This window comes from Meles meles, chromosome X (genome assembly GCF_922984935.1).
Source record: "Meles meles chromosome X, mMelMel3.1 paternal haplotype, whole genome shotgun sequence".
Lineage (NCBI taxonomy): Eukaryota > Metazoa > Chordata > Mammalia > Carnivora > Mustelidae > Meles > Meles meles.
Window position 1 is genome coordinate 131,429,971 of NC_060087.1, and position 22,219 is coordinate 131,452,189.

Here is a 22,219-nt window from a genome sequence, read left to right on the forward strand (position 1 = left end):
GCACGCGACACATGCCCAATACACACGGGTCGAATGCCAACCCTTTGTTTTAACCTTCAAAGCCAGGACATTCGAGTGCACCTTCTAGCGGCTGTGCCCGCATTTATTTTCCTGTGAAGCTCGCCTCTGAGCGGTTGTTCCCTTCCACCTGCTGAGAACAGCTGTGGCCGGGCAGGCAGCTGCTGAGTGCCAGGTTGGCAAAAGGTCTGCAAACCCCACAGTGATCACAGCGCCCCCTCTGGACAGGGGGCCCGGTCAGCAGAGGCCACGGGAAGGTGTCAGAGCTTGGGGACAGACAGCCAAAAGCACATGGACAGAGGGGGCATCCTGCCACGGCCTTCCGGAGCGGGGCACCTGTGCGGCTGTGCAGGATGGCTGTGGCGCGCTGGCCTCCAGACCTGGGGCTCGGCGGCCTGGCCCGTGCCAGGTCCTTCCCAGCCTGCCACCCCGGAGCTCCCCATCACACGCTGCAGCAGTGTGCCTATGAATGTAGCCTTGGAACCCAAGGGGAGGCAGTGTACGGAGCAGGCTGGTCCCTCCTCCCAAGGCAGTCCTGAGAGCGGCTGGCTGTTTGTGTTCAGGGACAGCCAGACGGAATCAGGAAACACAGCAGCATGCTGTCCTGTGAGCTGTCTGATAATGAAAGCCCAGACCTTGAGTCACTTTCACAGAGAGATTTATCGAGAATGCTAACAGCACAGGATACAGTACTTCCCAACAAAAGGTGCAAACGCGTCACTTAGAAAGGCATGCTGAGTATTCTTTGCTTTCACACGTATTAAAAACCTTACAAAAATAAAATAAAACTGCGTGCTGCCCATCTTTTCAAATAGTAAAAGAACCTTATGAAAAAAATCACTTGATTTTACAACAAAAGACACAAACGGACATTTTTATGTAAATTTATAAGGCAAACTCTTTATATAATAAATAGGTTACAGGGATTCAGTGGGGTGTTTTTGAAACGTATACAGGTACATTCAGACAGGTTTACTGAAATGGTACAAATTTCCTTAATAAATTGCCTTTTGTTTTTAAATATATCAGTGCTTTCAGTCATTTGGCTATACACAAAGAACCTTTTTTTGAACACTACAAAAAAGCAATCAATATTTGTTTTTAAAACGACCTACTTATTTTCTAAAGTAATTGTCCCAAAACACAAAAACCGAAGGTGAATGTGATGGAGGGCTTTGGAGACATCTCTAGCCAAGTCTGCCCTAGGCTGCTCCCTGTCCCACACACACCTCTCTCCCACCCTCACCAGGCTTCCGAGCTAGAGCTCCTCTGTCTAGGGTGGCCAGTGTCGCTGTGACTCAGGAGGGGCAGCCACCCTGCCTGGTTCTTCCTGATACTAAACCCATGTGCAAATAGTCATGACAGTCAGCATTGTCTTCGCCTTTGGGGGGGGGGGCTGGGTGCTAAGGGAGCACACATCTGTCCCTGTTCCGTGAGCCCAAAACAAGGTCTGGTGGGGGTAATGGCTTTTCTCAGAAGGATCTGCTCTGGCCAGGGGAAGGGAAGTGGGGTTTCTCATGTCCAAATTTTGCTGGGGATCAGATGACAGCAAAGAGAGCACCCCCCCCCACCATCGTCACGTCACCCAGGATGGCGAAGAATCTAGAGGTCACGTTAGTGTTGTGTACTCTGGGACTGGGTGGGATGCGATGGGGGGGGGGGGTGTCCTGAATGGTAACGCCCACCACCTGGCCCGTCCAGGAGGAGCTGCATCAGGTGGAGAGTGGCTCATCGGTCCTGTCAACATACACCTGGCCCGTGGCCACAGCGGAGGTCTCCAGGGAGATGGCCACCAGTATCCTGAGCTCTGCTCCTCAGGCCTGCCCTACGCCTCTCCCACTGAGGCAAGGTCGGCTCTGTCACATCCGTCCTGTCTCCCTTCGAAGGAACATCAGCCTTGTCTGTCCTTAAAAATAATGATGATGCTAATAATCTCAGGGGTTGGGGGAAAGGCAACAGAATCCACGGGGTGGAACAAAACCTGGCTTCGCTCTGACTTTGTAAACGGCAACACAGCAGCTGTTCGGTCCGTCGGCTTAGGCTTAACCACTTCGGGTGGCATCTGGCTGCTCTGGGCCGGGGTCACCTCTTCGGATCTCCCCTCCTGGGGAAAAAGGACAGCCCCTCTCATCTTGGTCACCATCCCCTCCCTCCAAATTCTTTTGTTTGTAAAGAAAAGGTGTCTAGAAGCATTTGTCTCTGGAACAATTACTTTAAACATGGTTACAATACAGACTTCAGTTCAAACACAGAAGAGATTTACTTAGCAAATTTCCTTTCACCCACCAAAATTACACAAATATAAGCCTCAACACCACAGTTAAGAGGACCAGTAGAGAGAACCTCATGTTTGGAACACAAAAGGAGAAATCAAAACCAAACCAAACGCAAACAGAAAGGCCCAGAAGAAACGATGGAAGCATGAGGGAGGAGAGGAGAGCCAACACAGCACACGGTACAGTGTCCGGGCACACGGGAGCCCGCGCGAGGAGAGGGCTCGGCACACATTGAGTAACAGTCCTGGCGATATTTGGTCAAATATTCAGCAACTACTGACTCTGGAGCGGCCGCTATTGATTGAAGCAGTGACAAATCGAACGGAAAAGGAGGCCTCGGTAGCAAGGGAAGGAGCAGGCTTCAAGTTCTGCAAGCCTTTCGCACTCCACCGTCCAGCTCCCCAGAAACACTCAACTGGGTGGGCCCTGCTCCGTCCGGGCGGGCAGGAGGTCACCGGGCGAGGCTAAGTTGGGCGCTGGTTTCGGGTCTCAGTCAGAAAGCGCGCCCGCGGACACATGCGGACACCCACCTGCTAGTGGCGAGCAGCAGCAGCAAGGGCCTCCTCGCCTCCTCCGCCCCCATCCCGGGCTGGGCGGGCAAGGACACGGCGACCCACTGCTAATACTGAGCGCAGGCGGGAGCGGACCCCAGACTGGGCCCAGAGGCTGCCCCAGCGCGGGTCCTCCGAGGGGCACGCGGGTAGCCTGGCCACCCGAACGGCTTACGAGTGTTTCTCTTTTGGTTCAGGCCTCAGAAGAAGTAATGACGCGGGGAGGGAAGCTTTTGGCCCTGGTGATTATAATGCTCTCTGCTTTGGAAGAACGAGTTTCTGGGTGGTGGTGGTGGTTTTTTTGGTGTTTTTTAGTTGCGTAGAAAAACGGTCAAAAAGAGCTGTTGCGGCTGGACTCTAGCAGTATTGCTCGTTAAGAATTACAAAAGCAAATGCAGTTACTCGGAGGATCGGGGAAAGAGAAAGGGTGTTTCTGGAGTCTTTGCTACCTCCTAGAGGGGACCCAGGGGACTCTTGTATGTGGTTATGAGGTCCCTGGTGTCTACCCGGTGCAACTCACACATTCAGAGATGTGATGGGCCTCCCATCTGCCCTCCAGCCTCAGCGCAGTGGAAGCCCTACTGGCGGGGAGGCCTGCCGAGCCGGCCGTCCGTGCGAGACGGCTCTGCCTGCGCCCCTGGCGGGGCTCGGGGTGGGTCAGGCCAGCCCCTCCCCGGTGCACTCCAGCTGCCCCACGCGGAGGTCGCAAGGGGCCAGGTGGTACCAGCTACATTCCAGAATTTGCCAGGGCAAGGAAGCGCTCCTACACCCGCCTGCTGAGGTGAACTGTCCTGCGCCAGCATCCCGGGACCTCTCTCACAAGCATGGGAGAAACAGTGCAAAACCCGGATGCTGCCCGGAGCCTCCTTCGCTTGGCACAGGGAAGCCCTTGAAAGAAGCGAGGAAAGACCACAGATCTGCTTGGACAGAGGAAGTGACCAGCAGACAGATTTGTAGGTTTTTTTGTTTGTTTTTTTTTTGTGTTTTTTTTTTGTGTTTTTTTTTTTTTTTGTTGTTGTTGTTGTTCGTTTGTTTGCTTGCTTTATTTTCCCTTGTCCTATGCTATGGTTATCAGAAATATTTTAATTAAGCAACAGGTATAATTTTAACAGGTGTGTGTGTGTGTGTGTGTAGCCACAAGCAAAATGAGTGTATAATTGTGCAATATACAGATATATATATAAAAATTCAACTGCTCTGTGTGTCTAGTCGGTGCATTAAATAAAAGGGACAGAAAAACTAAAAGCAAAGCTAAAAAGCAAAACAAACGCTCAGGATAGAGGAGACCAAGCAGGCCTATGCGTATAGCGTATAAGATACTGGATATAATCAGGGTCACCAGGAAGAACACCTTTGTCACTGGACACACAAACACTGAAGGGAGAGGGACTACCAGTGAGCAGGAGCCAAACCTCTTGGCCTTTTCATCTCATTGTCTCTCGCTGCTGAGGACCTGAGAAAAGGTAAGCTAGAAGGGGGGCAGGGGAGCAAAGGCAATTTGCAAGTTTCCCTAATGCTCTCCAGACTCAAAGGCCGGACTTCCCTTAGTGAGGGTCTCGGTACCTGCTCTTGTGCCTGCCCTCCCTCTGGCCCAGGGGCTCTCGCTGGTGAGGGGCAAGGGGGACACACACCACAGGACGTGCTCAGGCCTCTGTCGTCACCTCTGAGTACAGAAGGGCGCACCACCTCACCTAGACCCTCGGCCCCACGGAGAGCAGACGGGGATTGGGGGATGTCCTCAGGGGACAGGCAGAGACCAAGGGGGGGACCTCACCTTCACCTTCCTAGTTGCGGGGCCCCAGCCAGAACTCCCTTCCCCCCACAAATCCGCACTCGGGGCACATCCTGCAGAGATGAGAAGGAGCAAGAGACAGGTGCTGCTGGGTGGTGAGGACGTCGCAGGCCTTTGGAGTCACTGGGGACACTGCTTCCCACACCAAGCGCTGGGCTTCTACAGCTTGGGGACCGGGCAGGCAGCCCCACAGGCAGGGGGGCTCTTCAGTGCTAGGGTGGCCCCGAGTCTCAGATCCCGCAGCTTCAGGCTGGACTCCCCTTTTCCAAGCACAAACATGGCAGGCCAAGCTCCAAATATTTTTAGATCGGCAGTTTTGCAAAAGCTAGCTCTTACTCGTTCGGAAACATCGAAATGCAATTTTCTGCCAAATGTTGTCTAGGTTTTCCTTCTGAATTGTTCTTGTTCACTTCCCCCCTTTAATATGTAACTTTAGATCCTGGGGGAGGCGGCATCCTAGTGATATATAACAATTAGACTATGCCTCTTCTAAAGACTGATACAGCAGCTGAAAGAAAAAGACGCAAAAATGGAGACTCGACCAACCCCTCCAGAGTGGACGAGTTTACTGCTGGGGAGGGCAAAGGTGGGGCCCTTACGGGGAGCAGAGTAAGACCAGGAACGCGACACGCTGGGGCCGCAGGGGCGGGGGCTCCACCACAGGCCGGGCGACGCTGCCATGCTTGCCCCCTCCCCCAACACCGTGAGCCAGGACGCTGGGAACTGGCCAGGCGAACGCCCACAGGGCTCTAAACACAGCTTGCCTCCTGAGGTCTGGGCCATTAGTCCTAAAATCTGTGCGTGAAACTCACATCAGGGAACGACTCGGAGCAACACTGACACACTGGCTAGAAAAGGATGCACAAAGGGTTTCTCCAAGAACTAGCCCCTGTGACCTTCCCTGGCTCCACCCACCCAGAGCTCCCGGTGCAGATGCTCCGGGAGGGGAGCTCGGAGTGCGGCGGCCGGGCTCCACCTGGTGGCTTCGCGTTATACCTGTGGCTCCCTCCTGCACTGCCGCGGCTCACTAAGTTACCGAAATCCAGAGGTCCTGTCAGCCAAAGAAACTCCTTTCTCCTCCAGCGCGGTAGCTTGCTGCACGCTAGTACCTTCTTTCCCCGTCCCTGTCAGCAACCAAAAGCTGCACGGAGGAGCAGGTGACAACTTGGGGCTGGCTCTGGGTCCTGGTGCCACCGTCTGCAGCCTTTAGCCCGGAATGGGGCCCCTGAACAGACTGTTGCCCACCCCCGCACGGGGGTCTCAGGAGTAGAAGCCTAGCGCCAGCTGTGGCCAGTGTCCCTGGGCCACCACCACGGCTTTCCCCTTCCCGGGAGCTGAGGGAGCTGAGGTCCTTGGGTAGTTTGGCATGGACGGACTGGGGAACGGGGCATTTCTAGGTGTCGCCTGTGCCTTCTGATAACGGGAATAGAGTAGCAGCAGAAGGGAGCTGACTTTGAGCCTGGCTGTGGTTCAGTGCCCCGGTTCACTACAGCGTCAAGGCCAGCGATTCCACTGGTTGGGGCAGGCCCACCAATGCGCAGGGCAGGGCAGAGCTGGGCTGGGCATTGTGGGAGGAGCTCGAGTGCATACAGCATTCTGTTGGGAGAGGAGGTAGTAACTAACAACTAGAACCAGGGCTGGGGAGACCAAAAGTGACTGTGACCTACTCCTACAAACAGGTGTTTGAAAGCTGTTGGTTAGTTTCTAAATTCTTCACACAGTCCCTAAAAGATGCCCCCAATCTTCGTGATGTTCAAGCACACACAAAGTCAAGGTCACACCCCCAAACTGGGCTGGACACGGCTGGTGAGAATCCCATGGCCTGGCTTTCCCTCCAACCTACTGTCAACCTGACCCAGGACTGGGGTCGTACGGGAGCTGCAGGGCCCCTGCCTGCCAGGGCGACAAACCACCAAGGCGACCTGCTTAATGGTGACTTACTTGTGATGCCTTTATTAGGTGAAGAAGAGGGGACGTGGAAGAAAGGGGAGGGGGTGAGAAAACCCCAAGGAGCCTCAGGGGCTGCCTGCAGCTTTGGAACAGTACGGAGAAGCAGCTGGGGAGCGAGGGGGCTGCAGGTCAGGCTGGGCCGAAAGGAAATGATACTTGAAATGCTGTGCTCTCAACCACCAATGCCCAGTCAGCCCCTGAAAGGTCACAGGTGGAAGGGGGGCGTGGCGGGCCCCCGCACTCTTCTTCCCAGGACCAGATGGTACTGAGCTGATGGAGAGGCCGGCTCTTGACACTGGTTCCGGGGGTCACATTCCACTGGACTAAGTTTAATGCATAAAAACCCAACCGACCCGGACGGACGGCGTCTCCAGGACAAACTGTACTGGCCGGACACTGTACTCGCGTGGACAGGCATCCTTTGTGGGTGCCTGGAGTGCAAGGCCCCTTCAGGGTCAGGAGCCTTTTGTCCTTGAAGGAAGAGGGATCCTGAAGGACTTGCCCCCTCCTCCGACCCCCCCTTCCCTTCCTGGGGAGGAGTGAGAAGTGAAGCCCAGAGGGCCAAGAGCAGGGCGGGTCTGCTTGTGGGACCTGCTTTCGCAGCGTAAGGAAATGGGTACAAAAATGCTACGAAGGCCAACTACGATTCTGCAAACAGAATGGGGGCAAACTCCCTTGCTTCTAACCATTCTGGAAGAGACAAACGCATTTTTTCCTTAAGCTACTGAATGGAACTGTTGGCTATGGTTCCTGATCACTAAGGGCTGGCAAGGAAGTGCTGGACGGTTAGGGTGTTTCACTCCTTCATGGTTACGCCGCAGTAAGGAAGCCAGGGGACAGGAACTGAAATACACGAGACAACACGCACTTGACAGTTCATGGCGGCAGCTCGCATGGGACGTGCTTGTGGGTGTTTCTGGAAGCATTAGACTGCTGTCTCACTTGCTACTTTGATAAGGTACTTCTCAGGTGGACAGATTTAGATACAAGAGACATCTCTGTAAACACAGAAAAGGACAGACCAGTATGATGACGATGTGCAGCTAGATAAGGACTTCCTGAACACAGAACGCAGGACGGGCTCCCGAACAGAGACTGAGCGATGAACACCCACAGCAAAGCCAAGCCTCTCAGCCCCCACACCGTCCCCTGGCACAGAGGTGGACACGTGTCATACGCTGGCCCCACCCAGTCTCCAGCCAAAGCCAGACGTCTCCCACCAGAGGCGAACTCATGGTTACCTTACGGGAGGAGCAGAGAGGCCAGCGGGGCCCCGCTCAGGACTGGGGCAGCTGCATTTCTTCCCATCGGCTGCGTCGTCGCACCACACTGTGCTAGCTGGGCCTGGCCGAGGCCAAGGTCAGGGCTGGGCTACTTGAGGACTACAGCAGGCCACGGGGGCCTCTGTGCTACCCTCAGCTCCCAAATCCCAATCTGCCCAACTTCTCCTGCCTGCTTCTCTCGAGTGGAAGGTTGGGAAGGCCCAGAATCCAAGTTCTGCCCAAGGCAAGGGCGCTCCCTAAGAGAGCGAGACCTTGCTGCCCTCTTGCCCTTCGGAGAGGCCAAGGCCCTAGGGCCAGGAGGACTCAGCAGAGCCTGGGGCTTCCTCAGGGCTCAGAATGGGGTGGGGCTAGGGCTAGAGCTGGCAGTGGGAAGGCCAAGGGCAGGGTGTGATCTGGTGGCGGGCGCTGGCCAGCACCAGCTCAGGTAAAGCTGGGAGCTGTGGGTGCCTGGTACAGAGGGGATGAACAAGGAGGGGAAGAAATGAAAGGATGAATGAAAGACGGCAGAAATGGAAGGACAGAAGAGAAAGCAATCAGGAAGTCCTTATAAAATTGCAGCAAACACTTAGAGTTTCGGAGCTTCGTGGGAACCCTATGTGCTGAGCCCACTTTAAAACAAGCGCAGGTATATACAGATCCAGGTAGTTGTGACACCGTCACGTCTGGTGGCTTGAGGGACAAAATGTCTGTCACCAATTCAAGCCCGTCTGCTCTCAGAGCAGGTTTGTTTTGAAGTGGGAACATGAAGACTCAATAGTGCAAATAGTTCTAAGCTGTCCCTAAAGGAGTAGAATTGGAAAGTTTTGGAAGAACATTTTCCCCTCTTTCCCCCTGGCACCCCAACTTGCCCACTAGGCCTCTACCTGCCAGCCACAGACTGCTCGGAGTGACTAGGAATTCCATCGGCCCCACTGCCCTCTGCCACCCGGAGGAGCCCAGGAGCCCGGGGCCAGCCTGCCTGTGCCTCGTCCTGTTGCTTCCATGCCCCCCCACCCCCTCTCTCTCTTGCTCTCTCTCTAGGGCCACTCACTGGAGAGTGGCCCTGCACCGTCCTCTCGCCTGGCTCAGGCCAGTCTACACGCAGCAGCACAAGGACTGACCCCTTCCTAGCCAGGCCAGAACTGGAGCACACAGGTGCTACTTCCCTGCCCTGTGAAATGTCCTAGTCAGTTTTGGGTGGGGACTGGCGTGGGGCCGGATTTGTGCCACCATGGGTGAGATCACACAGGGGCTGTAGCCACTGGCCATCTCTGTCTTTTTCTCTAAAGGATCCACCTGTCTCTCCTGCCTCACACCTCCTTATCCCAATGTGGGTGGGGATGGGGAAGGCGGGGGAGCCGGAGGGTGGGGGTGGGGCAGGGTTGGGGCGGAGAGGAGAGCGGAGATGGGGGCACCAATGGCACTCTCTGTCCCTAACGACCACATGGGGGGGCGGGGTGAGGTCGGATGGGAGGGGAGGTGCAGGCATACCCTAAGAAGCCTGGTCAACAGCTTGTCTGGTCAGTAGTCTCTGCAGCAAGCCTTGTTGAAGGAGCCTAGTTTAGAAAAGTGCAAAGCTACTTCTGGCCCTGGTTAGGTCTTCAACCTGACTGTGCTTGTCGGTAAGAAAAACATCCCAATGCTCCAACTACTCCCACCCTGAAGCCACGAAACTCTAAGTTTACTGAAAGAAAAAAAAATATTTTTTATTTCAGTTAATCGGGAAGCTTTGTCAGAGCCCTACCCATAAGGAGAAGAGACAACAGCTGCCTTTATTCTTGTTGGTTTGCTCTGCGATCTGCCGGGTAAAGTCAGCTAACTCTCTCGGTCACGGGCGTCCGGCTGTCCACAGGCTCCTCTCTGTTTGGCCTTGGCATGGAGGATGAAACAATGTCTTTGCGCTCTCCCTCCCCTCGGTGTTTGTACTTGTCTGTGGCCGTGGCGGCGGTCGCGACCGCGGGCTGAGTCTTAGCCGGCTCCTTGGGGCAGCCATCGCTCTCCAGCGAGCCCGCTCTAGCCATCTTCTCCTCTTTGCAGACGCCGCTGCTCAAGTCCTGGGGCTCAGGGGGGCTGGCGGGGTCCTCAGAGCTCTGCGGCTCGGGCGGGGGCGGGGGCGGGGGCGGAAGCAGCGGCACCGGTGCCTTTGGGGGCTCCGAGTGGTGGTGATGGTGGTGGTGCTCCTTCTTGGGGGGCGACGAGGCGCTGCCGCCGCGCCCCTTCGGGCTGCTCTCCTTGCTCTTCCGCCCGGGGCTCTTGCAGGTCTTCAGTCCCTTGCCGCTCTTCTCGCCCAGGGTGGACACCAGCAGGGGCTTCACCACCTCCTTCACGTCGATGCTGACGGCCTCCCGGGTCTTGCGCTTCTTGATGGGGAGCACGGTCTCGTGCACAGAGCGGATGGAAGACTCCTTCACGGCTTTCTTCTTGGCCTCGGCGGCAGCGGCCGCCACCACACTGCCTGGCTTGCGCCCCCGCTTCTTGGGAATGGCCTGGGGGTCGGCCTCGGCTTTTCGCTTCCGGCCAGGGCGTTTGATTACCATGACCTGGGCGGACGTCGTGGCCCCGCCCCCTTCGGCCCTGCTCCCCGGTGAAGCTTGAAAAGGCATCTTGACCAGCAGCTTCCCGGGACTTTTCTCCAGGACCCTTTTCACCTGCACACCCTCTGATGCCGCTGCCTTGGGTCTCGCAGTGCCGCTGCCTTTGGGGCGTCCCCGGCCTCTGCCAGTTCCTGGAGCTTTGGGAGATTTGGGCTTCTTAGGTGGTTTCTGCTCTCGCCGGGAGGGGCTCCCTCTCCCAGTTACCGTGAAGTCAAAATCATTAGGGTCCAGGGAGGTGTCGCCTACCTTTTCGAAGTACGCAATCAACTCCACTTTAGAGCGAAAGGCTTTTCCCTGGGGACTGTGGGGACAAACGGGAGAGACAGAAAGAATGATTAGAAGCTTCCGCGCTACTGTACAAAGATGGGGCAGAGCAGAAGACGGTGACCTCTGTGACAGCACGTTCTGCAACTGACCTGCCTGATGACGTGACTGCATGAGAGTCCCGTGAGAGAAAAGCCAAAACAGGCGAAAACTAGAGGGGCATGGCCACGATCACACACGAAGTGACCGGGTCAGTGGGGGGTGGGCACCTGCAGGGTGTGCTCTAGTGATGGGACAGCTGGGTGCCGGCTGCTCTGCAGCTGCTGCCTGGACGCCCCTGAGGGTCCACCTGCCACCAAGGCCCCTCTTCTGGCCCCCAAAGGGGCCTTGGCCTGGGGACCCTCCTGAGCTATCAGGCCCGGGGGCCCACTCTGCTGGTTGGGGCCTGGGCCTGGTCAGTGAGTAGAGCACTCCTTTGCCGGAACCTGGGCAGGCCGCTTAGCCTCTCTGGGATCGGCTTCCTCATCTGTCCACAGGACAGTGCTTCACTCCCCCTTGTCAGAGTTGTTGAAATCAAACGAGGTTGTCTGCAAATGTCCTTCCAAAACTGTTAACCTTTTCTGGATCGTCTAAGGGCCAGAAACGTACTTATTCAGTCCTCCTCTGAAGCTCTGGCTTGGAAGCTGCTGTTTGGACACAAAATGCCCAACGAGCAGACCAGCTCAAAGCGGGGCAGCACCAGTGACCGCTGGAAAGGCACACAGAGAGATGGAGAGATGGAGAGCATGTCTCACGGAGCGGACTGAGTCCTGTGAATTCCTGCTTCTCCTGACATGTCATGACGTGTCATGAGGACACGTCACAGAATGACTCCCAGGAAGGAGAGGAGTTTAACAGGTTTTGAGAAGAGCCCCTCAGCTGGCTGTTTTCCAGCGAGGAAATGGGAGGAACTCAGAGAGCTCCGCTTGCCTTCCAAGCACAGGCCACTACACGTGGCGGGTCCGGCCTACATGAGCAGGGCCTTGTGTCCTCAGTGTTTCCCAGGGAACCTCTCCTGGTGTCCTCCCTGTGGCCCTGGGGAGGCCCTACTGCTCTGCCACCTGCTGACAAGACCTCAAGGGCTGGTGGCGAGAAGTCGCACTCTGCTACCCTGTGTCCATCTCACTCAGGGTGGCGAGCTCTGCACACCATCGTTCCAAACATACCTGCTGCGGTCTGCAAGCGGTCTATTGAAGCCCCCAACGCAAGAGGGGGAGACGCACACACATTTTCTTGATCTACAAGCAACAGAGGGCTGCCACTCTAAGGGATCCCCATCAGTGTCTTAGCACCTGTCCCTGACCTCCTGCCCACCCAGCCTTCCCTGCTCTGCAGGCGGGAGTCGCCCCTACTTACTTGATCAAATACACATCATACTTCCCAGCGGAGCGGCCCGACTTCCTTTGCTTGAGCTTTCGGGTCCAACCTTCGGGCAGAGTGGGGTCGTCATACATGGGTCCCCGGTCACGAATGATGGAGCGCCGCTGTTTCGGGGAGGCAGAGGCTTCCGGGACAGCTGGGGCTGAGCCCGAGCCTTCTGAGGTCTCCGCTTTGCCTGCCTCTGCCGGTTCAGCAGAGTGGTGAGCCGGTGGCTGCAGGGGCTCATGCTTGCCCTCTTTGTCTTCTTTCTTATCCTTCTTCACCTTTTTGAACTTCAGGGGTTTGTCCTTGAGGCCCTGGAGATCCTGGTCTTCTGACTTTTCTTCCCTGAAGTGTTAAATAAGCATGTAAGTGCCACAGGGAGCGCATGGATTTCTCGAGAAAGCAGGCGGCGGCAGGCCAGGGCGCCCCGGCAAGGCAGGGCTCTGAGAGCCAGGGCTGCCCTGCTGCCGCCGCCACCGGCCCAGGTCCTGCGCCGCTCCCCTTTTATGGATTTCTTTAGGGCCTTGGGGCTTTGCCCAACCTGTCCTGTGACCACTCGGAGGCCCCCTCCTAGCATACAGGAGAGGGAGCAGCCTGGACAGGGGACACCTTCCGGGGTGGAAGCAGCGTGTGGCTTCCTGGTGCAGTGCCGTGGAGGGGGCCACCCTTACAGGCTGTGCCCGAGTGCCCCGCGGCCGGGCGGCTCCACAGGAGGCCCCCGACTGCCAGAGGGGCTGCCCACCGAAAACGTGGGTGGGGCTCCTGTGCGTGCAGACCTGGCCTGGGCGTGACTCTGGCTTCTGCAGTTTTAAGTTTCCTCAACTGCGTGCTTGGTAAAAGCCAGTCATGGGGCACAGCACGACTTACTGATGTGACGGAGCCTCGCGCTGCCCCCTTGGGAGGCGGGGCACAGCACAGTGCTATGGAAAGAACCAGCTTCGGAGCCAGACAACCTGAGCTCAAATCCTGACTCTGCAATTTTAAAACATGGGCCCAAAGCAAGTGACCCCAACATCCTGTGCCTTAGTTTCCTCATCATGATAATAGGTACCAACAGCCCAGAGGGAGAGAAGTCGCAAAGGCGCTACGTAAGCACTGGCCAACTCGGGCAACCAGAAACTGCTGCCCGGGGTTCCAGAGTGAGAAGAGAAGCCAGCCGGGTCTGGTGAACTTTCATCACTGGACATTCCCTTACCACGCGACCGCCTCGGCCCGACCAGCGGAGGGAAGAGCAAGGATGGAGGCACAGAAGTGCACCTGCCTGCTCCGGGGAGGGCGCCTCCCGTTCTCCCGCACTGACAGAGCATCTCCTTCCCTGGACTTTGGCTCCACGGGGCAGGGTCCCTTCCTTGCGTACGCTGGAAATGACCACCATGAGGCCCCGGACCCTGGAATCAGAGTCTGGCCATGACGTTCTCAGGGCAGGGCTAAGAGGGCAGCAACATGACCCGGGCTGGGAGGCTCATGGGCTTGCAATCGGCTGTCTGCTGGCCTTTCGGCAATTCATTCTATTTCTTTTTTTAAGATTTTATTTATTTCAGAGAGAGAGAATGAGACTGAAGAGGGTCAAGAGAGAGAAGCAAACTTCCTGCTCATCAGGGAGCCCGATGTGGGACTCCCTGAGCCGAAGGCAGACCCTTACCCGACTGAGCCACCCAGGTGCCCTCGGCAATTCATTCTAGAAAAGAATAAGACTATTCTTGTCCTCAGTATCTCAACCCTAGAGCTGCCCTGTCCCACAAGGCTCATGTCAGTACTGGTCACTGCGTCCTGGCTGGTCTACCCCAAGCAACTTCCCCCTTGCTCACACTGTGGCGACTCCAGTGAAGGCGCTGCGGTGCGCACTGGAAACCAGACTCAAAGGATACGGGTGAGCTGCCAAAGGGGGGTTCGCATCAGGACTCCCTTGGCACCACGAGGACATGCCTTTTCTAAAACAGCTCAGGTCAGGGGTCTGGAGACAAAATTGCCCCTGAGTTCCTCCCTATCCTGGGTCATCCCCTAGCAGTTCAGGGCTCTAACCATGGCTGCCGGGGTCACCCCGATTCAGCCCGTGGCCCACAGATCTTTTCCTGCTGTAAAGCGAGGGTCTCTAATCTGCTACAGCACAGAGCTCAGTTTTCAATTCTCACAGTCTTAACATCTCAGCAGGAAACAAGGAAGGATCTTGGGAAGGTAGGTGAGGTCTGCGGAGGGGCTGGAGCAACCACTTCTACACAGGCCGCCAGAGGGGCACTGCTGAAGGCGGCGGCTGCGCCCTGAACCTGGACGGGCCTGGAGTCAGGGGACAACACCCTGGCTTGCACCCATGGGAAAGGTCTCCGACTCCTCCAGAATGCTCATTTATATGCCCCAAACAGTTTAACCACCACAAGGTCAAGTACAAAAACCACATGCCCCAGCAATGCCTCTTAGAAACAATCAAGAGTATCAACACCATCAGCGGCAATCCCTTCTAAAACTCTACCCTAAAGAGACACCCCCAGAAATGCAAAACGACAGGTGTATGGTATTTCTAATGGCATTATTTTTCCTGCCCCAATGCTGCAGACAACTCAGAGTGTTGCCAGCAAGGCCGTGCTGAATGAATGGCTGCCACTAAGCCTACAGCCCGGGTAGCCATGCGAAACAGCACCCCCGGCTCGCCCACACACTGTCCACGGCCTCTCATGGGAGAAACAAGGGAAGAAGGGCTTTCTAGTCCCAGGGAGGATGAGAATGAGGTAAGGTATAGGTGTGAGGCAAAACCTCTCTGAATCGCGTGGAAGTTTACATGACCAAAATGAAAACCAAAACAAACGATAACAAAACCCTACTATGCGGGAGAACGCAAACACAAACACAGGAGTTTAACGATACATCAAACTGGTACCATACCACAGAGAAAAGATTTATTTCAAATCCCTCTGACCACAGCGCTCTGCGCATCCTTGGTGGGACGTATTTTAAGGCCTAATATGGCACCCAGGAGCAGAGCAGGCACCCTGTGTCCGTGGAGGGAGAAGTGGGTGGTTGTGGTTCTAAGGTGGCCTGTGGGGGCAGAAAGGCAGGGGAGGTCCTGGACCAAAAAAGAGAAAGTCAAAGGACACAGTTGCTGGTCTGGCTGAAAGGGCTCCTTGCACTCGGTGACTAGGTGACACTGTGACAAGGTGAGTGTCCAAAACAACAAACTGACTGGAACACAACGAGGAACAAAAGAAGGAAAAGCCTACAGGAAGCAAGGGGGCAAGCCATGTGGCTCCGTGCCAGAAGAAGGTTCTGGGTAGCAGAGAGGCCTCAAGGGGATGTGGACGGCTCTGTCAGGGTGCTACTGGGGAGCCCTGGGCAGGGGAAGGGAAGAGGGCTCTTATCTCCTTGCTGTGTGGAAAGCAGACTTCGGGAAGCCAAAAAGGAAAGCAGGGGGACCGGTGGTCCAGGGCGGGGACAGTGGAGGATCTGGGAAGTAACCAGGTGGAGAGACAGAGCTGAAGACAGGCTGGTGTGGGTGAGGGGAAGGGATCAGTTAAGGACCATGGCCGATGCCTAGGAGGACAGTGGTGTCTGTCACTGAGGACAGGGAAGCCTGGGCCAGGAGCAGGTGGGGGTTACAGTCACGTCCATGGTTAGAAGTTCCAGGACAGGCGAATACAGCTCTTTGATACTAGCCACCGAGGAGAGACCCAGCTGTGCCCAGACTCTGACTTGGCCCTAAATGAACTGTCTTAGGTTTTCCTTTTTTTTTTGCTAAGTTTTTTCTTGTGGTAAAACATTCATAACATAAAATTAACCTTTTAAACCCTATCTAGGTGTATAACAAATGAACTTTTAATAGCACCAAAGGTGAGGACTAAAAGAGCCTTTAACTCAATCGCAGTATTTTAGTTCTTTTAAATTAAGATTACTTGAAGCAGGGGCGCCTGGGCAGCTCAGTGGGTCGAGTCTCTGCCTTCGCCTCAGGTCACGATCTCAGGGTCCTGGGATCAAGCCCCGTGTTGGGCTCTCTGCTCAGCGGGGAGCCTGCTCCCCACCCCTTGCCTGTCTCTCTGCCTACTTGTGATCAAATGAATGAATAAATGAATAAATAAATAAAAACTTTTAAAAAATTACTTGACGCGGTTATGACAATATGGTGATATTCAAATCTGTGCACCGAGGGGCACCCAGGTTTGTCACTCTATTGTGACTGCTACTTCTCTGCAAGAGCAAACGACAAACACCCACAAAGCAGCCTGGAAGTCAGTCCACTGGGTGGGGACTGGGGGTAAAAATGATGCAAAACAGGAATCCACCTGCTAGGTCCCAGGGCAACCCAACTCCCTAAGGCCTCCTCACCCCACCAGGGGGCTACAGAGTTTGCTGAAACACACATTAAAAAAAAAACAACAAACCAAAAACAGCCCTCTTTATCCTCCTATGAATCAGGACTATACACACCATATACACACATGCACACGCACACGCACTCACAAACCTGAGATGAGCAGGAGAACTGAGCGAGCACCTAGTTCACACGTTCATTCATTCTGGAGTTGAGAGGATCCCCAGAAAAACCACCCATCCAACTCATCAGTGCTACAGATGAAAAGAAAAAGGAGGACACCAAGTTCCCTTCTGTGCTTGGGGAACTTGTCTGCGGTCCTGGTTGAGCTGGTGTTTGTTCATCAACCGCCCCTGCCCTGGGCCAGACCCTGCCAGGGGCTGGAACAACACGGTGGGATTACCATCCTTCTGTGGTATTCCAGAGCCCCCAGTTTAGTGAGGGGGACAAAGAAGTAACAAAAGAATAGTGATACCCTTCCCTGTTCCGGGGCCAGGGGAAGCCCAGAGATGGGGATTCCCTGGAGGAGGAAGGCCTGAGCTGGGTTTCCAGGGTTGAGGAGTTCTACTGGCTGGCAAGGAGGGCTCGGGACAGACCAGTGACAGCGGGCCGTGGTAATGAACAGCTCCATCCCTAGAGGGAGGAGTGACTAATGACTCCTACCCCGTGTCATCAAAGGCTCTGGGCTGGCCCTCTCTCCCATCTTCTTTTGGATTAAGCTGGCACTTCTGAGGAGCCTTCCCCAGCCCTATGAGCAAGAGGACCGACGCCCCCCATGCAGCTGGAATACACCACTACACAGGTCAACCCCTCCATGCCCTGACAGTGCGGGCCTTCCCCGTGGTCTCGCCATTCGACGCACAGCGCCAGGCACAGGAGCGCCACGTGACAGTCACAAGCTAGAGGCTGTACTGCCTTTGCTTCTTTGGATGACTGTATCCCTCTGACCAAGAGCTTCGAGGAGCGGGGGCTAGACTTAGCACCCAAAGCAGGCACGGTCTGAGTAAGTGACTAAAGGATGAGTTTGGGTGCTACCACAGCCTGCTGAGCACTGGTGGGCTGGGCTGGCAGGAGATGAGGCTGGGGCAGCCAATGAGGACCTAGGAGAATGGGCAGTGACAATCTGTGGTGACAGGGAGGACAGGGTCACGGGGGCAGCACGGGAGAGCCAGGCTCGAGCAGCACCTGTGAGCGCAGCGCAGCGACAGTGACTCAGGGAAGCGCAGTGCTCGGAGGCAGCGGGCGGGGTGTGGCATCAACGACGTTCTGACGCGGCTTCGGGCAAGTATTCCAACAATTAAGGAGAACACTTTCACATTATACGAATACATTAAGAGGGAAAGCTAGAAACCTTGTCCAAGTGCCTTCTTGCAGTGGCTTAAAGAACCACAGTGGTGTTATCCTGCATACAGTACAGCCGCTGAGTGCGACGGAAGGGAAGGCGTCAGGGTTCTTTCCCTGTGTTTAAAGAAAAATCATTGTTAAGGGGCACCTCGCTGGCTCCGTCAGAAGAGCATCTGACTCTCGATCTCGGGGTCATGAGTTCCAGCCCCATGCTGGGTGCAGAGATGACTTAAATTTAAAACAAAAGAAAGAAAAGAAAAGAGAATCACTGCCAAAGGCGGCCTTGCCCAGGCCCCCACGTCAAGTGTCACAGGAACTGCGCAACAGGACCTGCGTGCGGCTCCCAGGGGAAAGCCTCAGCTGGCGGCGGTACGGGCTGCGAATGCCAACAGCCATGGCAGTGTGTGGTGTCTCTTAACCAGAACTGTCAATGACTTTGTTAGTGAGCTCTAATCACAGAGCTTCGGCGTGGTCTACCCCTCCCATTTTCCCTGTAACAACGCTTACTTTTTATCGTGTAGCTTGTAGAACGCAGGAGTTTTTCAGGAACGCACGCATCACACTGAAGCACAAGGGCCCTCACAAACCTTAAATATCTACGAGGCAGGAAAGAAGGCTCCTGAATAATAAAACATCATCTAGTAACCGTGCTTCTAGAACACAAACACTAGATCAAATCTTTCCTTTAATCTAGCGGAGGAAAATCAGAGTTGCAGGCATCTTGTTTTCAAGCTGCATTACTGTTATCCCAAGGGGCCTGGTGGAGAGAACTGCCTGTACTTTCACAAGGAAAGAAACCTCCAGTAAGCCCGCAGAAGGCTGCCCTGGGAAGCTGTACCTGGCACTCGTGTGACCCCAGGCCCCTGTACGTTACAGGGGTGCAGGCAACCAACAGCTGGCAGGTGCGGCTGGCCAGACACCTGGGACTGAGGAGGGAGTTCTCAACCCCCAAGGCTTTCAGATGGAAAAGAAACCAGGTGGTTTTTACTTGAATTGGAATCCAGCCCCCTCCCGAGTGAGCTCCCGGGATCCTTCCAGAGGCACAGCAATATCCTGCCCATTTCAGTCACATCTGCAGAAGGCCAATTTCCGGATACAGCATTTCTCAGCACGGTTCATTTCTAGTCACCCAATGCACTGAACCGCAGGAGGAGCCCGAGTCCCACAACGAGGCCATGACCCACGGGGCCAAGGCAGGGGCTACTTGCCGGGTGAATGGCTGGGCACAAAGGAGAGAAACGGCCGTCTTGCAGCGGCCGCCTCCACCCGCCGTGTGGTTCACTCCGTGCCTCCGACTCTCTCTACCTCCAGCACGCGCTGCGGACTCCCGGGATCAAGGAGGCTTCTGTGCATGGACGGTCACGGCAGCCGCGCCTGGGGTGCCGGCTGCAGTCCCTTTAAAGATCTGAGAGAAATCCGGCTGGCACGGGAAGAGAGTGTCTCAGCGGCCTCTGGGGAGCAACAGAGCAAATGGGGTTCAGCGCCAAGTCTATGGCAGTAGAACCCGAAGTTCAGCGGCTCTGAATTCCGTGTATTTTTAAATACTTCAGCTTTCAGAAGATGCAAGAGAAGCTGTGTTTTGAAAAGCTAAATAAAATACAGCTCATGACCGTCAAAGGGAGCTCGCTCCGCAAATGAAGGCACCAGGGCCATATGACAGATCTCACGTCCACAGCATGCGTCCGTCGCACAGGGGGGCAGAAAAGCAGGTTGACACAAACACTGCGACCGCGGAGAACGGCCAGGCAGTCCCTCTCAAGGTCAAACACGGAGTTCCCACAGGACCCAGCGTCTCCACTCTAGCTGTAGACCCTAGAACCGGAAACAGGGACTGGACGAACCGCACACTCGTGCTCACGGCAGCGTGGTTCACAGCAGCCAAGACGCGGAAACGGCCCGAGGGCCCGCGGACACATGACTGCGTAAGCAAAACGTGGTCTGTCCACACAATGGAACATTATTTAGCTTTAAAAAGAAATTGAAATTCTGGCACAGGCCGTGACATGTATGAACCTGGGGGACACTATGCTGAGTGACATCAGCCAGCCACAAAAGGACAAATGCTACCTAATTCCATTTCTATGAAATGTTTCAAACTGGCAAATCCACAGAGAAAGAGTAGATCAGTCATTACCAGGGGCTGGGGGTAGTGGGTAATAGGGAGTGACTCCCAATGATTGTAGAGTTGTGGGTGTGTGTGTGCGTGTGTTTTAGTGGTGATAAAATGTTCTGGGACCAGACAGAGGTAACGGCTGCACAACATTGTGGATGTACTAAATGCTGATGATCTGTTCACTTTAAATGGCTGAATTTCCCGGTATGTAAATTGTATCTCAATTTTGCTATCACCCCACTAAAATGACAGCTGACTCTATTACCCTAAATCGTAAAGGCAGGTTTTAACGATGCCCAAGCAGTGCTCAGAACCCACAGCTGTCTCCAAGCAACCCTGTCTGGCTACAGGCAGAGCCCAGGCAACCCACACTGCCGCCCGTCTGAGAGAAAGAGGCCCGCGGAGGACGGAGGGTGATATGCGCCAGACTAGACCAAGCCGATGTGCATGCCGTCTCTGAAGCCCAGGACATGGTAACCATGGCAGCTGGAAAGAATTTAGTTCAAGAAGTTTAATGACATAAAAAAAGTTTAATGACTAGGCATTCAGCCAAGTCGAAGGTGGCTGGCGAAATATTCTGAGGGCATTTGATCAATCTTTTTTTTACTGTGGTACGATGCACGGAACCCAGAATCTGCCATTAGCAGCACTCAGTACAGTCACGGACTTGTGCTACCGTCACCACTAGCTCCAGAGTATCTCATCACCCCTGGAGGAAACCCATACCCATTAAGCAGCTACTCGCCCAGGTCGCCTTACCCCCAGCCCTCAGCAGCTTCTAATCTGCTTTCTGCCTCTCTGGACTTGCCTATTCTGGATATTTCATGTAAATGGAACCAAACGCGAGACGGCCTTTTGGGACCGGCTCCTTCCACTCAGCGTCCCGCTTCCCAGGCTCATTCGTGTTGCGGTGCGCAGCAGGACTTGATCCCGTCGTTCGGGAACAGCGCGCTCCGTACGTGTGCCTGCTGACGGGCAGCTGCGGGGTCTCCGCCTCTTAGCTGCTCTGAACGGGTGCGTGCCAGTGTTTGCATGGGTACGTTCTCAGTTCGCTGGGTCTACACCCAGAACGGAAATGCTGGGTCATAGGGGAATTCTATGTTTAACCTTTTGAGGAACCACCAGGCTGTTTTCCACAGGGTTTCCTCTGGGGTTGAAATGGGGCTGGAAACGGTCTGGAACTAGACAGGAGTGGGGTAGGGCAGCAGAAAGTGCTGCCGCTCCGGAGCGCTCAGCGGGGAGGACAAACTTTCCACGGACGTCATCACAGGAAGCCTCAGGGCCGGGGCGCACACACAGCAGTACTGCAGCCGCTCGCTCACTCGGCGGCTAACATTCTTCTGGGCATGAGGATGAGCTGCGCTCGGGCCAGGAATGCTACAGCAAGAAGACAAGCTTTCTACTGGCACCTGTGTCTTTATTTTATTTTATTTTCTTTCTTTATTTGGGGGGATGTCAGGTAGGAGGGAGGGAGAGAGTGCACGCATGAGCAAAGAGAGAGAGGGAGAGGGAGAGAATCCCCAGCAGGCTCCGCAGTGAGCCCCCGACCCGGGGCTCCATCCCAGGGCCCTGAGATGACCTGGGTCCAAACCAAGAGTCGGAGGCTTAACCGACTGAACCGCCCAGGCGCCCCCTACCTTCATCCATTTCTTATTCTTCTCTGGTGCTATCTTCCGAGCAGAGAGTCGCTCAGGAAACCCCTGCAATTCTACCACGTGTTGTGGCAGGGGAGACACTGAATGCCGGGGAGAACTCTGGAATGCGCACGCAGTGGCAACAGTACGGCCTGGTGATGTGAGGCTACTGGGGCTGGGCTGGGGGCAGGGCCCAAGCCGGTAACCCGGTGAGGTTGCGGTCACGAGGTGGCGTCCCCACGGGCTGCGGCGTCCCCACAGGCTGCGCCATGAAGGCAACTAGAGAGGGAGCTGGCCAGGTGAGTTAAGAACGGGGGAAAACCAAGAACCCAATCCTCACTACTGATGTTTCTGCTATTTTACGTCTTCTCCTGGAAAGCCCATGTTGTTTGAATTTGCTCTCCATTCTCTAGTTTCCACATCTGGAAACTTCCCTTCCATCATGTCCCCAAGTGCCTTGGCTCCTACGTGCCATGGGGCGCTCACAGTCATCACATGCATGAGTGGTTGGACACCTCCAGCGACAAATACACGACGAATACCCAGTCCTCAGCATACCGACGGCCCGTCTCCACATGCGCTCACGTTACACTTGCCTTTTTGGGCCCAGCAATACGTTCTCACAGCTGCCTCTTCCCCGACTCGTCCGTTGATACTGGTTTCTTCTTACCTTTGTATACTTTATGAAAGTTTTACAGGCTTTTATCAAAGCGCTGGCTGCTT

The 22,219-nt window shown here is 55.2% G+C and overlaps 1 protein-coding gene across 2 annotated transcripts in view; it reads right to left on the bottom strand.

Moving 5' to 3' along the window:
- Positions 1 to 3,873: 3,873 nt before the first annotated feature.
- Positions 3,874 to 22,219, bottom strand: part of MECP2 (methyl-CpG binding protein 2) — a 65,433-nt gene continuing 47,087 nt past the window's right edge. Inside the window, exons 1-3 of one of the 2 annotated variants that reach the window (XM_045996197.1) lie at positions 12,103 to 12,189; positions 10,690 to 10,744; positions 3,874 to 10,580 (exon numbers count right to left, since the gene is read on the bottom strand). In XM_045996197.1, the coding sequence (XP_045852153.1) occupies positions 9,661 to 10,452 (792 nt within the window). In that variant the 5' untranslated portion in view covers positions 10,453 to 10,580; positions 10,690 to 10,744; positions 12,103 to 12,189 and the 3' untranslated portion in view covers positions 3,874 to 9,660. Of the gene's footprint in view, positions 10,745 to 12,102; positions 12,454 to 22,219 lie in introns of those variants that run through there. The other variant, XM_045996195.1, reaches the window with a different exon arrangement.